This window comes from Musa acuminata, chromosome BXJ1-9 (assembly GCF_036884655.1).
Source record: "Musa acuminata AAA Group cultivar baxijiao chromosome BXJ1-9, Cavendish_Baxijiao_AAA, whole genome shotgun sequence".
Lineage (NCBI taxonomy): Eukaryota > Viridiplantae > Streptophyta > Magnoliopsida > Zingiberales > Musaceae > Musa > Musa acuminata.
Genome location: NC_088335.1, coordinates 10896660 through 10914128, shown reverse-complemented (window position 1 = coordinate 10914128; position 17469 = coordinate 10896660). Strand labels below are relative to the sequence as shown.

General features: G+C 34.6%; 1 protein-coding gene across 1 annotated transcript in view; it reads left to right on the top strand.

Annotated features, from left to right (window-relative positions):
- LOC135583769 (kinesin-like protein KIN-7D, chloroplastic) overlaps nt 1–17469 on the top strand; it is a 36665-nt gene that overhangs the window by 2448 nt on the left and 16748 nt on the right. Inside the window, exons 4-9 of the mRNA XM_065083041.1 lie at nt 3040–3092; nt 5840–5905; nt 6001–6054; nt 8712–8771; nt 13025–13103; nt 16657–16724. Coding sequence (XP_064939113.1) covers nt 3040–3092; nt 5840–5905; nt 6001–6054; nt 8712–8771; nt 13025–13103; nt 16657–16724 — 380 coding nt within the window. The remainder of the gene's footprint in view (nt 1–3039; nt 3093–5839; nt 5906–6000; nt 6055–8711; nt 8772–13024; nt 13104–16656; nt 16725–17469) is intronic.

The window sequence follows — 17469 nt, the reverse complement described above, 5'->3', positions numbered from 1 at the left end:
TACCAACTAACTTTACAGATTGATCTTCTTCCTTCTTCTTGAGATAATCATATGGCACACCCAATATCAATTATTGGTAAGCACAATAGTTCTAGCCTGCCATGCTAGCCAAAACATGGGCATAATCTTCAGTGCCACCACATCTCATGCTGAAAGTATTTTGTCTTCTATCTTTGTAGGCATTAACTCTTCATCCTTTTCATTTTTCAGACAAATTGTTTTAGTCGATGAATTCATAATTAAATTTCCTTTTCCAATGAGCAATCATTTATAAACACTAATGCCATGTTCTTTTCTTTGGATAATTTTCTTAAGAATGCAAGTGATCAGCTCCTATGCAAGAAGATACCAGAAATCAAAAACATAAAATCACTTCTTTTATTTTAATCTAAGATTTTCTTTTGAAGTCCAAACTAGCTGCCCTTGACCTACACCAAACAGAAACCCACATAGCTTCATTTCAGTTAGCTTTTGCTAGTTTTGGTTAATTTAGATGCAACTGATTGGTTTTGTTTGGCATTAGACTTTTGGATGCATTAAATCGTGCTTTGTTGAAATTTGTTTGAAAGGTTTTTCTCTACAGGAGTAAAAAAATAAAATTCTTTTGTCTCTTCTATTTTTAACTTTTTAATGTCATTCACTCTTATCGAGATGCTGATGATGGACCTTATACATATAAAAGCAATCAATTCTTAAGTTCATCATGCACAAAAAGTTGGTACTCTCAACATCAGTAATCCATTATTCAGTTCATCATACACCAAATATTAACATGTTCTTCTCTAACGACACCCATTTAGGCTACTAATTCTATAGGAACAGGGCATGAGACCTAAAGGTTTTCAACAACACATCAGCAACTAGTTCATCACCAGAGGTATTTAACTTATTGTGCTGATTTCAAACATGTAATGTATCCAAGGTCTTCAATTTTGAATAATACTGTCTATATCGGGTGGTATGTACCGGTCCGCTAGTAGATCGATATAGGACCGCCCACCATCGGGCGGTATCGTCGATTGGGCTATTTTTGCCCTGTTATCATTTTAAATCGGTGGTGACTGAGGAAGAAGAAAGAAGAGGGAGAAAGGGAAGAAAGAAAAAGGAGAAGAGGAGGAGTACTTGCGTCGCTCTCCCTCCTCGTCTGTCGACGACCCCTCATCTGCGCGAGGAGAAGAATCTCGGCATCACGGGGAGAAGAGGTGATGTCGCGGCGAAAACGGTTATATATATATATATATATATATATATATATATATATATATATATATATATATATATATATATATATATATATATATATATATATATATATATATAAAGATGTGATGTCGCCACCTCATTTTTTCTGAGGTGATGTCGCCGAAAAAGATTTTTTTTTACTTTATATATATATACACCGAGTGGTATATCGAAATATATCGCTCGGTATACAGTATCGTACCGTATCGAGCGAATCTCGAAACTTCGGTATGGTATAAAATTTCAATCCTTGGATGTATCTAAAGTTCCATGAAATTTATATGCCTAGGAAAATTATAAACTTACTGAAGGGAAAATGGCATTGCAAAGAACATCAATTAGTTCAATAGCATGATGATTGAAAATTGGCAATGCAACATACTTGTTCCTCATTCTTCGTTTTGATACAATACATATATTAAATCTAGTGCTGATTTAATTCTAGTTAGAATGATAGAAATAAGATTCCAAGGAGGTTATCAGACTTCAGATAATGTAAATCTAGTGCTGGTTCTCTGCTAAATCTGTATATGGATGGAACAATCTTGCCCAGTCCAGTCTGAAACTGAGCTTGCCACTGTTTAGTTTACCATATGGGCTCTCCAAGCAGTAAGTTCATCAGTACTGAGCTGTATCAGACCGTGAGCATACCATTTCACATCAGTGTTGGGTCCCCTCTTTTATTTTTCTGTTTATATATGCCCTACAGTTCATACTTTTCTTTTACTTCTCGTTTTCTCTTTCTCCTCCTCTGCCTCCTTCTCTTTGTCTGCACCACACTTCTTGTTCACATTTCTGTGTCAGTGCCTTCTGCTGTCATCATTGTGTCCTTCTCATCATCATCATGTTTCCTTCTTTTTCTTCTCATCCACATTGCTGCTTAATGTCTGCATTGCTATCTCGCCACCTTCTTTCATCACCAACATTGTCTTTTTCCTAACATCAATGCCTCCTCCCTGGTGCATATCTCATTCTTTCTGTTTGTAGTGGCCCATGTTTCTACCAGTTTTGTCATTGGTCGGTATCGATACCGGGCCAAGATTAACCCTTGAGTGAGACCACAGAAGCAAAAGAAGCTAAAAGTCCACAACCTGGACAAAGTAAAACTCAAAATCTTTTTGTGAAATATTTTATCAAATGTCTTTTGGTACCTCATTTGTATAATTTTGTCATTGTCAAAACACCAGAGATCATTGTTCAAAATTGAATTGCAATGCATGTCATCCGACTAAGGCTCACTGATAATTTTTGTTAAAGTTGATTAAATATTAAGAATTAAAAGTGGATGAATAAAAAAAACTAAGGACAGCTTATATTCATAAGACCTAGATTACTTGGTTTGAAGTCTGGGTCATTCACAAATTTTATGGGAACCCTCAAGTTGTTTAATAACTTGTTTTAGTGGCCGTTGCCTTGCCTTCAGTACAAGGTTGAATAGTAGAAACTAACATGAAAGGAATTTTCCAAGCATCAAAAGAGAAAGGGTTTTGTATCAATGGAGAAATAATTTTTTATTGCCATTTAAATCAAAGAAATATTAAAATTTATCTCAATAATTATGAAATTCTTCATCGCTTCATGTGCTTTGCATGTGGAGACACAATATAGCATCTTTGATGCCTAAAAGCATACGGTAAGGATTTTATTTGTAGATGATGACCCTGAAGCAAGCATGCTTGGCTTGAAGCCCAGTTCCTTGCATTGCAGTATCTGAGACTATGGCAACTGATAACTGCACTATTATCTTCAAGAATGTCATTTAATCATGCTTTAACCCTGTCTTTTATCTTTCCACAGGCACAATTTTTGCTTATGGTGTTACAAGCAGTGGCAAAACACATACGATGCATGTGAGGGTCACAACTTTTGTACTTGGGTTCTCATGTATATTCTGTTGTGATGCAAGTGGGCATTGTTGGTTTTATTGTTGATTACCATCCAGTTTTGTCTTCTCATTCTTGCTATTGTCCAATTTGATTTGTTATCTTTCTATTTCTTTCTCCAAATCCTATTGCTTGATATATATTTGCATCAAGTTAGACCTAGAGTTTATTCATAGCTTTCTATTTCGGTATGCAACTAAATGTAAGCATGGTTCAAAACTTCAAATTGTGGAAGTGTCCAAGAAGAAACCAAGGGTGAAAGTTATTTCTAGGCCTAGCATAGGTTTAGTTTAAAATAGCTGAAGTTGAAGCAGTTTTTGGACAGTTCTGATTGTTTTGGTTAAATTTGACTGAAGCCTATATGGGTCAAGAACTCAAATACTGATCCTTACCAAGTCCAAGCAGTATATAATGTTGGAGTAATACTGACCAAAGTAGCCGTGCTGTCCTGCAGGTCACTAATACTGACCAATGTAGCAGTGATATGTTCTATGGGGCTAATAATAGAATGGTATTTGTACAATTTGTCGTTTAAATCCTTGATGCGGATATTTTTGTAAAAATGGACATGTTTTATTCCATCTCTTTCAGTTCTTTCATTTCCCTTTTAAACAATTTTCTAACCCAAGAAATATCAAGGAATGTTTCTTAGATCCAAGGTTTGCCATACCGAAGCATACCGCCCGTACCGGGCGGTATGTACCGGTCTGCGGACCGCTTGGTACCACTACAGTGCTACAGTACTATACTGTAGCACTACTACAGTATGAAAAAAGTATAAAATTGTTCGGTACACCAGGGTGTACCGCTCGGTACACCGGTACCGTACCGTATCGAGCCCGGGTCGAAACGCCGGTATGGTATGGTACAACGAACCTTGCTTAGACCCTTTTGGTTTCTTATAGATTTTGTGCTTTGACTAGAGCACCAAGAGATGAAGTTGCCTATAATTTATTAGCATGTCAATTGTATATAAATGCACAAATGCATGACTACAGTTTTTAGTTTAGTGTTTCTAAAAATCCTCCATGGCTTGGGCTAGTTCTGACAGGTACATTTAGCCAGAGGAAAAAAAAAAACACATTTGGCCAGAGGAGACCATGGAGCCCTCATGGGCTAAGGTCAATAGAGAGCCCCATTCTTAAGAATTTTAATCCATGGATTAGATGACAAATCGAGACCATGACACTGTAGCATTTATACATTTCTTCGGTTTATAAAAACTTGTGTTGACAAAATATTTCTTTAACTGAGTCTGAACTTAAGTTGTACTTGTTCAACTTCATTACTCATGAAATATCTTCTGCAATTTTCTCTTCTCAGTTGTTTGGAACTTTTTATATCTTTTCTCTTTTGGTGCAAAGATAGTCAATTGAAAATACTTCATTAAGGCTAAACTGAACTAAATTGCTGTTGTTTAATTATTCTTAGAAAAAAATATTTATCTTTCTAATCTTAAAGATTCATCCAGAGCTATCAAAATTCTAAAATATTATGCTTCAACAGCCAATCAAAATTGGAATGGGGACATCAAGACCCTGTTTGTTAGAGGGGTAACAAATTCCCAAATTTAGCCATAAGTTCTGAGTGGTTATCCTAGTTCCTGCTAAAATTCCCACTTTGTGTTCGGCTACTTACAGATTCCAATTTGACATGGTTTCTGGTTATGGCATATGCTTTATTTTTTATTCATCCTGGAATTCCAAGGCCCTTGTCCCTGGAGTTTCCTTCTTCCTGGAATTCCATGTTTTGTATAGCTGATCACACTTTCTAAGCTTCTTGATTCTAGTTTGGGATAAGGGGGGATTTGAGTGACAGCCTAACATTTCAATGTAAATCAACATTCTCATAGACAAGGAGTTAAATACCAGTCTGATACTGGTTTCAACAAGTTCTTAAAACAGCGTGGAACCGGTGTACTTCTCACTAAAAGAAAAAAAAAATGAATACCAAACAAAATCAAGCTATATAGTTAGGTACTAGTCCAATTGTGTGATATGTTCTAGCACATCTCGGTCTATCCAGTATTTGAAGCCATGCCCATGCCAAGCAAGACCTATTTAAACTTTTTCAAAAACTTAAATTTAGTATATGCCTATTCATGTACCTTGACTACAAAATTGAGTCCCAAAAGAAGAGTAAAAATATAGTGGCAAGAAGTTAGTGAAACAAAAACATATGTGAGTTAGATATTCTTAAATCTTAATCATCATATTCTATTTATGATTGGCCCATCTGGTAATTGAAACCATTCTGATACCAGACGGGATCTATTAAACCATGCTAATCTTAATCATCATATTCTACACATTAGTGGTCCATCAGTCTAAACACACAAACAAAAAAATATACATGCTTGCATAAATATGTATGTAATTCTATTCATCACTTCCCTCTATCAAGTTATTCCATGTTAATGTACCCTATCAGTATGCTGGCATGTTGGAACCAGTATGGATTGAGATTGCAATCTTTGTCCATTTTCAGTTGGGTTTGACAGGGTTTGGTCAGTTTGATATTGAAAACTAACCTCAGGTCAAACTGGTCCATCACTAGTCCTTCCATACCCCAAATATGCACATAGTTCTGAGTTGCTCTGATAATACTGCTAGGACATAAGTACAATTATTAGGCTAATAGAGTTTCATATTTGCATTATGCAGTCTTAAAATTTTATGACTTACGTTTATTTCCTTTTAATGAATCAAACTCAGGGAGATCAAAGGTCCCCAGGAATCATACCGTTGGCTGTTAAAGATGCATTTAGCATCATACAAGAGGTACCTTGGACAGATTTTCTGTCATTGTAATGCATTTCAATAAGTTCAAAACTCTCTTCAACAAAAATAATCCGAACACATACTTTTGGTTCTAGACTCCAAGCCGTGAGTTTCTTCTACGTGTATCATATCTGGAAATCTACAATGAGGTTTGTTCTTTAAACTGCTGCATCAGATGCTGGTTTACTTCTCTGCAAAACAATTTCAAGTTTGTTTTCTCTTTTCTCTCTGTGGCTGACTGTTTTTCCATTTTCCCATTGTGGATTGTTGAGCATTTTCGGTGCATCTGAACAAGTATATTTTATCATTAAGAGTGCCCGATTTTCTTGCCAAAATTTGTGACAGGTATTTAAGACCTTTTTAACATGTAGATATGTGAGTCCATTTTCTGCTAGCCTTTGTACACATCAGTTACTCATATTGGCAAAGAGTACAACTTTGCAGGAGTTATTCTTGCATCAAATCTGTTTTATCGCAATAAATCTTGATTTGCTTTAGATGATAATGGACTATATTGTCTAATGAAGTAAAAATATATAGAACTGAAGGAAAGATGTAAAAAGTGAAGAGAACAAGTAATTTGGTTTTTTGTGAAAATTTTATTCAGATGTTAGATCTATATTGAGTGTCACTAGATCATTGATTGGTTGAATTTTTTCTGTAACCCACGGTATTCCTTTATCAGTTGTGAGACCAAGTTCTTACCCACCGCTAATAACATTGGTGGTAGTTACATGAATCTATTGTCAATGCAAGAAAACCTGGTTTCAATTCATTTACCAAATGAGTCGGATCAGGCCATGATTTCTTGACCCTCCAACTGGCTGTTTCATGTTCAGATTATTGATTGTTTGGTGGGTCAGTTCATCAAGGGTTGATCTGAATCATAAATTTAGGCAAGCATTAAACTGAACCATGTGGTTAAAAAACCTCCTGATAAATGAGAAATGATGTTTCAGTCTTTCAGACATGCTTGAGAAGCCAAAGTCCTAATGCATCCTCTTGAGTCACAGAGAAGTTCCTTGTAACCATGACCAGGAAAAGGAATGCAATCAGCTCTGAAGCATCAAAGAGCACATGACAGAAAGCACTCAGATCTTTTCTGCTGTTTCGTGGAGTCTGGTTGAATAGAAAGGAAAACTGGAAAAGGAGAACCATATACCTTGTTTTAGCTATCCGTTTGTATCATCTTCTGTAACTTTTCTCGCAGTTTTGGTATTAATCTGTGTTTTCTTGGACCATTGTGGAAAAGTTGTGTTTTGAGGCCAATGATGTAGTCTAGCTTTCAATTGGTTTTATTTAGATAATTGTGATATGAACCGTGATTGAGTATCTTTACATCTGTTAAGGGGAAAAAAAATTCAAAGTAAAAAAAAAAAGATCATGTTCTTATTGTCTCCATCATAGTTTAATTCTGCAAGTTGGTGTTAAACTACAAATAAAAGAGAAGCATTTTTTTCACACTATTTGTTCTGATTTGTTGGGTGAGAAAAAACTAAAATAAAAGAAAGGTGTGGAATTTGGGAGATAATATATATGAATCTGGAAGGTGGCTATTCTGACCATTTTTTTTACCTTAGTGATGCCGAGATTGCAGTGGATTCTGTTCAGCAGTACAAGGTGGATTTTAGTACAGGTTCCTTTAGATTGGGTTAAGATAAGCATGTTAGTCTATTTGATTGATTCTTAGTTATAGATCCAGATTATGACACATCAATGATTGGAATTGGCCAGTACAACATGCTATGAAATCAAGCGTAGATCTCTGGCTCTCACTACTCTGCTGTATGTGTTTTGAAGTGTACATGGACTGTTATATATGAGCATGTACACGTGTTTATTGACATGCATATCATCATATGCTCATGTATGTACAAGGTTCAAATGGAATACCATCCAAAATGCACATGTAATCATATGTAATTTGAAGATATCTCTTATATTTTTTTGGGTGCCCTGCTAAACATTTAAGTGTTAAATATGGGACACGCCAAGTTTTAGGATGGTGTATCTAGTTTCCAATGAGTCTAAAGAACAAACTTCCAATTATCTGCAATCTTGTAAATTTCACTTGCTGGCCTCTTCTTTATACTTCATGTTCTATTTAGTAATACAAAACCTCATTTGATATGCAAATGCATGTATTGTGACATTTGTCTACTATTAGAAAAGCAAGTTTTTACTGGATCTAGAAGCAAATATTAATACAACATTGGATCTGTAGTTTTAAGTGAGAATGGCATCAGTTGTTTGTCAATTTGCAAGATCAGTAGGCTCAACTGTAGTGGTTGCAGTTTCCAACATTTAGGACTATGAATAAACATACTTTTGAAGTTATGATAATGGCATATAAAGGAATGTGTGCTCTCTATAGATCTCTCATTACTTGTTTGATGTGGCCTGTTGTGATTGGTATTCTAGATTATACACATCAGCTTCTTTCTTTGGAGCCTTGAATTATGCATTGTTCCATCATTAGTCTTGGAAAACTTGTAGATGATACCATAAGAAATAAATGATTTCAAAAAAAAAATAAAGCTCATAAATAGTTTCACAATTATGAAAATAAATAAATTTCATAATCTTTCTCACACTTGTTAAGACTGTCATACTTGTACAGGTATATGCAGTATGTGTATTGTGTAACAGCATGATGTATTGTTCTGTTTACCGTGATCAATTTAATGAATTCTTACTCAATTTTTATCAAAACTTATGGCTTTGTGAACTTTGGTCAATTTATAATTAATTAGTTTTCTTCTGAGTAGTTGTATATAATTTTACTTATTAAAACTTTTGGATCCAGGTTGTTAATGATTTGTTAAATCCAGCAGGACAGAATTTGCGAATCAGGGAGGACTCTCAGGTACTACTTAACATTCTTGTTATCAGAAATGATGCTTATCTTCCCAATTGATTTTACTGAAACATTTGTCATAATTGCATAATGATTTTGAATTTGCCTATATTATTGACAAGGTACTTATGTATGGGATTAAATAAATAATTAAGCATGGATTAAATAAATATTTAAATGTGTATGAAGACTAATAAAGGAAGGCTGGAATTCGATTCAATTCTTTAGGTCTCAACTTGTGTATGATTTCTTTGACCAAAGAAAAGTAAGGGAACATATTCAATAGAGGAGTTCAGCATTTGTGTTCTTATTTTCCTTTTCCTTTGAGGATATCTATTTGCACTACTATTATGTATGAATTGTCACAAATAGCTCTTCATTCAATCAATTTTCTGTATAAAAGCGTTCTGTATTTTTAAATAGCTGGTTTTCATCAAGGAAGTTGTTCATAAATGGGACTAACCAAATCAGCAACCACTATGCTGGTGCTGCCTTTTTGTTTGCAATTATCACTAGAGGAGTTCGAATAAGTTGGGAATCTTATAAATGGTAGTGTGTCCTAGAGCAAGTATGTAGATGTCTTGGATTTGTAGTGTTTGTGCTGCATGCCATGTTGTGCCCCAACATGTTGGTCTGAGCTTGTTACATTCCAGAGCAACAGCCAGTAATTACCTACAATGATGGTACCTGCACTCATTTGCCATGTACCATGCTATCTTGCTATCATGGTACATGTTTGCTGGTATATACTTTAAAGGGTCAGCATTACAATTTCTTCTATTAAACTGTATATATAGTATCTCATACTATCTCACACACTCACCAAATATTTAGTCCATGAATGAATACAGATGGAAGACTTCACATATACGCTTTCTTGAACTTATCATTTTTAATACAGTGCATATTCTCCCTTTAGTTGTTTCATTCTCTTCTATGAGTTTGAACAAAGAGAGAATTTCTTCAAAAATCTTTATTAGCACAACTTTCTTCCAAGATTGCCAAGCGCTTCTTCGCATATATATTCAATGTGATGGCTAACTATACAGTCACACAGTAGCATTGTTGATCAAGATTGTTATTCTAAAGGACATATATATGCATGAAAATTCACCCACAATATTTGATATTGATAAAGAGTGTTCCACTAATGCAATAATATGATAGCAGTCATGGACTTATTGTTAAAGAAAGTTTATAGCGATCATGGCAAGTACAACTCCGCAAGATCCATTGTAGTGTAGCATTATTGTCATTATATGGTGCTGAGTGATAAAATATATCCAACTCTGGAAATATAACCAACAATTACCACAAAATTGTGGTGATGAGAATCATATTGGTAAGAAGATTGTGAATAGGATGTGCTCCTACCAAAATTGACATTATATAAAGCAAGGTTCGCAATACCGTACCGTACCGGAGTTTCGACCTGGGCTCGATACCGGTACGGTATACCGAGCGGTACACCCAGGTGTACCGCTCGGTATATTTAGGCGTGCCAAGCACTGTAGCACTTTGTCGTGCCGGGCGGTACGGTCCGGTACTGCAGACCATGATATAAAGTATAAACTTTGTCTCATCTCCTCATAGTTATTAACCATCTTCCATTTTCCTTTATCCTTTTGATCATTAACAAATTGCTCAAGTTGATGTGTGTCATGATCTTAATCTTGGGTAGTATGATGATATATTGTTCCTCAGTTCATTCTCCATCACTGGTGGATACATTTCTTTTCACAATGTCTCTTGTGGACATCATGAAGTGAGAATTTCAAAGGTGTCACTTGACTGTATTTGTTGCTTGTTATTTGCTTTCAAAGGGTCAACTGATTGTAAAGTTTAAGCTTTACCCCTACTGCATGATTGGATGACTGAGTTTGTTATGCAATGCCACGACCCATGGAGGACTGATTGCCTAATGGTCGACCATATACCAACATCGGGTTCTACTCTCCCTCACAGTGATCAACCTCTTGTGACCCCTGTTGTTCCTTTTACTCTACTGCATCTGGAAATAAAATGATACAGACATGGAACAGACTAGATGCAGTAGGAAATCTAACCATGTAAGTCTAGTCTGTTCTCTTCACCATGGAGATATCATCAATGATGCTCTGGTAGTCTGGTGTCTATCGATTGTTTACCAGCTTTCTTGAAATTTGCACTGTTGTTTGTGATCAGTTATACTTCACACGATGGTCCGATCTCATCTACAACAGCCTCCATCATATATCATGAATAGGATCCAATGACTACCTGCATATTACAATTTACCAAGAAATGAATGATGCTTATCTTGGTAGGTCCATATCAACTGTCGCAAGCAACTGCTTAACTGCTTTTTAAAAGACTATTAAATCTCTAATCTGCTCAACTTCCTTAAGATGTCTAACTATGATCTTGTAGGAGATTATATGTTGGGAGTCTTGGGACCATGCCTTTAAATGGTGTTCACCATACATTGATATTAAGGACCTTGAGCTGCATTAGCAGGGATTCAGTGTAATGAAAATATTTTACAATTGACTTTACCATATCCCTCTTTTGCTCCTCGGTATATGCATAATGAATCTTGGTCTCTTTTAAGTAGGATGACCACAAGATCCAGATCAACAACTTGAGTTAGCCTTTTGCCGAATGAATTAAAGAAACTCCATATGCCACCTCTGGGCTTCTTTGTAGTAGATGCAGTGTCAATGATATTGGTGCTCCAAGTGACAGGCATACTGTGATACCAAATCATTATTTTGTGGCCTTGGCACTGTTTTTCTACAAAAGGTTGCCAATTATAGTGAGAGACATTATTAAATTTGTATTTGATTTTCAAACCGAAGGTTAGATGCATAAGATTCCACTTGGATTCATGCAGATTCAATCTAGATCCTTACAATGAAGCCTACATCTATAAGGATCAAGGCTAGCAAGTTTCTTATCAATCTAGTCTGGATCCACATGAATAGATGTGAGATCCTTGCAGATCAATCTAGATTTATCAGGTTCAAGGTTTGGTCATTGCTTTTCTAGTGTCCTCGCAGATCTAGCCTAGACCTACAAGAATCAAGGCTTGATCCAGCAAAATCCGCAAGGATCAAAGCTAGATCTTTAGGTATCTATTCTAGATTGCACAGATGTAGGCTTCTTCCATGCGGATCTACTAAATCTGCAAGGCTCAAGATTTGATCTTCGCAAATATAGTCCCAAATTCATTAAGAAAAACACCTACAACCTAATTTTTGGTTGATGAAATAACTATCTTACGAGGCAAGAAATCTAACCCTAAACTTCTTGCAACAGACTTGACTAATTAATTTGAAAGATAAGGTTAAATTTACCTTTTCTCAGTGAAATATTGGTTCAAATGTAAAAAATGAGGCTTCAATTTATTGAGATCAGTCTCCAACTTGATAAATTTTTAACTTGGAGAGTGCACTCAGAGACCTAGGGAGAGAATTTAAGGGATATATGGTTGCGGATTGAGAGAGAGAGTGAAGAAAAGTGGAGGAAGGGATGAAAGAAGGGGAAATGATCCTCAAAATTCCCAAAGAGACCTTTAATGGGTCTTTGTATCCAATGACCCAGGGTGACTTTACTGCCCAGTAGACTAGCTCCAAGCCTCCTACAGTCTAAAACTGATTGGTAAGCTCAGTTCTCAAGACTTACTAGACGGTAAGAATTCTGAACCGATGGGTGAAATTGCCAAGTCAGCATGCCAATAAGTGGTTGGACTAGTAAGTACCATCACAATGTGCAGGTTCAACCATTATTCAAATTACTGCACTTGATATTTATTTATTTTATTATTTCCAGTGATATCAGGCAATATAGTCTGCCGTACCACCCGGTGGTATGTGTACCAAACTGGTTTGCTAATGTGGACCTTATACCTCTAGTATAGGGCAGTGCTTAGTCTTTTACCTTTACAGACAGTGCTCCTTTGTGTGCTTGGTGGATTCTGCAATTTAGACACAAGCAGATATGCCATAGACCAGCTGATTCAACATGTGACAACTATCAAGTAGCATAGTATCAATATTGCTTGCATCCTTGTTGAAGTTTTTTAGATTTGTTGCTAGTTTTGTATGAGATTTTTCAGGGAATGATTAACTTTGAGTTTGATAATGCTTGCATCTTCTATATAGGTCTATTGCAAGTTTGCAACATGCTTACTACATTAGTGTTAGCTTTATATGGTAAAATGGCAAGTAATTGGTCTTTGCAGATATATTTATAATCTAATGACTTTCCATTGCTTCTTACAGGGAACATTTGTTGAAGGCATTAAGGAGGAGGTTGTCTTGTCTCCTGCACATGCACTGTCCCTTATTGCAGCTGGAGAAGGTGAACTTTAAGAGTTTATATCTTTACAGGTCAACTTATATGAATATGATTAATCCTTGCTTACTAACTATAGATGGTCAACTAACCTCACTATAACTTTTCCTACTCATTAATCATCTTTATGTATCTACTGCTACTTGTCAACCATTATCTCTAAATTTGATCTACATGATATTCATGTTATTTTTCTCTGCATTTTGCATCTAAATAGTAATTTCATTTTATTTCTTTTATAACACAAAAATTATTCTTGATATTAAGGATCATATATCATATACCAGTACTTAGGCCACTAAATTTACCCATCGGCATGGTATTAGAGTGCAGGTCTCTTGCTGATCGGTATATGTACTAGGGTAGATTGATATGGTATAAACCTTGGTACAGCCGACAAAACTATTGTAGCTTGGCATACTGCTCTGAGTATTTATCATGAAATGCCTGCCTGATTGTGTCTGATATTGAAATATGATTCCAACAATCCATCCATACTTGTTGTCTTTATTTGAGTGCACAAACTCTCTCCTTTCTTTTCTTTACATTATTATTAGAGTATATGTCTCATAAACCAAATGCTATTGGAAAATTTCTGGTTTGGTAGTGATGATAAAGGAACTGCAATTTTTTTCACTATGATTATTTTTTTATTATGCTTCAATTTTGGAAGGCATAAATCGACCTCTAGTTGTCAGTTTTTTAGTGCTTGTTATTCTGAAATTAAATCATGAGAAGTACAAGAATAAATGTGTTGTAACTGAAAATGGACATCTAAATATCTCTAGATGAATCCTTCTTCAATATATGAATGTTTTTCACATGCACGGAAGATATTTATATATTGCATAGGGACACATCCTGAAATTGACACACTTATACAGGTTATAAATGTGAACACATATATGCAAAGATGGAGGTGTAAGCACCTGGATTAATTTAATGGTGGCCAATGCACTTGATATCTGATAATGAAGGATCCATTTTCATTAGTCTAGCCTTCAAAAGTGATCCTACAACATCTAAACTGCTTACAGACTATTAATAGAAAGCATAGGTTTGCATCCTTCTCTGTATTTCAGTTCCATACTGGTCTGACAGATTGTTGAAAGGACTGGAAGTGTCTTTCAAAGTTCAAACAAAAGCAAGGCCTTCTAGATTTCAAGCTATTAACACGTGATAGTTTATTTTTGTTGATAGACTGATGATTATACCATTAGCAACTTAGCATGCGATGATGAAAGAATCTCATCAATTGATCCTAATAAAAGACAGACTAATTTGACCTAAATTGAAACAAAATTCTGAAGAAAACTAATTATCAAATTAAAGAAGAGAAAACCTTATTACATTTTCAGGATAACAAATTTTAGGAAAACCCATCAAAAATTGGATTAGACTTTCTCTTATGCTTTTTTGAAAATTTCTTGATTTCTGTTTCATTTTTATTGTGAATTGAATTAGGCATTCCCTATCTTGCCTTGTAAAGGAAAACAGAATTGACTTAAACTAGCATTGAGCAGTTCCATATTTTTTTTATGTAGCCTGGCATTTGAACTTTGGTTACTGAGGAGGCTTAAATACTCGAATAGAATACATAAAGATCATTTGGTTTGACTGCTGTGCAATGGAGAAATCATTTTATTTCACAAAACAATATATCTAGTTCTTTTTGGTTTCACAAAACAATACATCAATTGAGAACTCGCTCCGCAATGAAGTCCAACTCGTTGTTCTGGAATTAAGGGTAATTCATTTAATTGAAATATTATATCTGACCTATCATCTACTTGCTTAACTTATTTCTAGCTCTATTTAAATATACCAAAGAATATCACATGTGGATGTCAAAGCATCGACAAAAATGATGTAATGTATTTCTTAGAATTTAGCTCCAACTAGGAGAATAAATGAATAATATTCTAGTGTCTAGAGATTCCAAATGTTTGGTTGATGCAACTTTGAATACAAAGGCCAAATGTCCATTTACCAATGTTTTTATTATTTTTATGCCATGTTTTCAAAGGTGTACTTTCACTAATATGCACCTTATGTTTAGCACTATGCACCTTCTCAAGAAACCAGGGTTTTTGAAAGGTGTGCTTCCTACATGATTAATATGTCTATCAAGTTTATCTTTATCAAATTATTTGATTTAAGTATTATAGATTATATTTTTTTTAAAGGGATTCTTGTTTGAAGACCAAACGGTAAGGATTTTGCATCATATGTTGTCTTCTGCTTCTGTTGTCTCTATTTTCTCCTCTTTCTTTCAACTCTCTTTTATTTTTCTTATTTCTTTTTTTATTTCTTCCGTTCTCATTCTTTCTTTCCTCGTTCATTTTCTTTTGTATAGGCACCTCTATTTTACTTCTTCTCTTTTTCTTTCTCTCTAGACTTCTTTTCTCTTTTTTAATTTTTCTGTTTTGTTGTTATCTGAAAGCACCAACCAAATGCTTCTCAGGTTTTATTTTCCTTCTTCTGACAATATATATTTTTTCTTGTAACTACAATATCCATCTTTAAGCTTCTCACTGTATTCCCAGCAGCTATATATGTATTATATACAACTGATTGATAAGTAAACTGTGATTCTCCAATTATTTTACTCTGAACATTGTCTCTAATATATTTCAGTATGACTTGCAATTTTCTTTACCAATGCATGCTCAGAGGACTTGGGATCTTAGCACTCGAGTGCTTTATAAGCTTTTAATAACTCTGATTTTTATGTTGGTAAAACAGTTTGTTTATATGATACCAAGATATTGTTTCCGTTTAGTCATGTCTAGTTTGATGGCTGAAAAGGACACTTTTCTAATTAAAGGAATCTCCCTGTCTTACATAGTTATACGGGCTGGAGTGTTTGCTACTTAGTAGGCCTTTCTAATATTGTTTTCAACTAATCTCGATTTCTGCTTACTGGAATATCAGTGGGTTATTTCTGATCAGTAAATTTTTTGTTTTTGTATTCTTTTTCCTTCCAAATGAGCAAATTTAATTACATATAGAATAGTTGTCACTCTTATTTGCCTTTATTTGCAAGTGCTAGTTCACAAAGTAGTTTTATATGTAACTTGCAATTTTTGTTGGAACCATATACCAATAAGACTGAGATACATATGCTGGTGTCTGATTCAGTGGGTGAACAAAAAGAAAAGTTCAGACAATTGAGTGAAAAGAGTTTTATTATATATATATATATATATATATAGTCACAAAAGAAAAAAAAAATAATCTGCATAATCTGTGAGGTCAGCTGTTTCCAGTAGCTAAAATATCTTATTAGCCCCTAATTTTATTTGTCTTGCAAGGATCAAATACTGTTCATTCTTTTAATTTTTATGACCATCTAGCAACAGTCCACATGAGAGAGGAACTTGGTTCAATCATAATCCATAACAGATAAATGTAATGGCATGAAAAAAAAGTACCTTTTTCCAGTATACTCATGCTTGTTAGGTTAGAAAGTTAATTGCTTTATATAAACTTTTTCATGTTTTATGCTTTTGATGCCTCTTTATCATGCTAACGATGGTAACTTTTGAGTTGATGACAGAGCATAGACATGTTGGATCCAATAACTTCAATTTACTAAGCAGTCGAAGTCATACAATTTTTACACTGGTACCTATCCTGCACTTAAATGGGTTATTTATTTCAATCTCCCAGTTTATCTTTCTGACAGACCTTTCAAATTTTAATACTCGACCAACTAAGATGCTAAGATAATCTAAGGAGACTTGTATTGTTAGCAACTTAGCATGACATATTTGTTCCCAAATGTTAAAGTCTTAATTTTTGGTCTGTGGAGCATTCCACATCCCTGAACATTTATCTAAATTCATGGTTCTTTCTGTTTTTTTCCAAGGCTTTCCTGTTTCAGTTGTGATTGATAGTTGGTTTCATTAATAAAGGATTCTATACTGACTATAAGTTATATAATCTTCTGAGAATTTCATTTTCAAGGCAGTAGAGCTTAACTTCTATTTCACTAAAGGAAGGTTAAATGCTTTGAAGTTCACTAGTGAATGATTGAGTCATAGGTTGATTAAAGGCAGAATTGGCTTAGGATTAGGTTGAATAAGTTTCTGACATGGGAAAGAAAGGGAGGTACCTGAGCAATAAATGCACTAAACATGTCTTCATGCCTTTTTTTCAGAATGGTTTTTATACCATCCCAAAAAAAATAGAAAGAATGTAGAAATGAATTCTTCTTATTTCATTTAATACCAAACTTACAAAACATAGAGCACATAATTGTAGAAAAATGGAAACTATTTTACAAAATAAAAAATTCCACAAAATCAGAAAACTACAAAAATAGAAAGCTATCCTTAGTAAATCCTACAAATTAGAAAAGATTTACAAG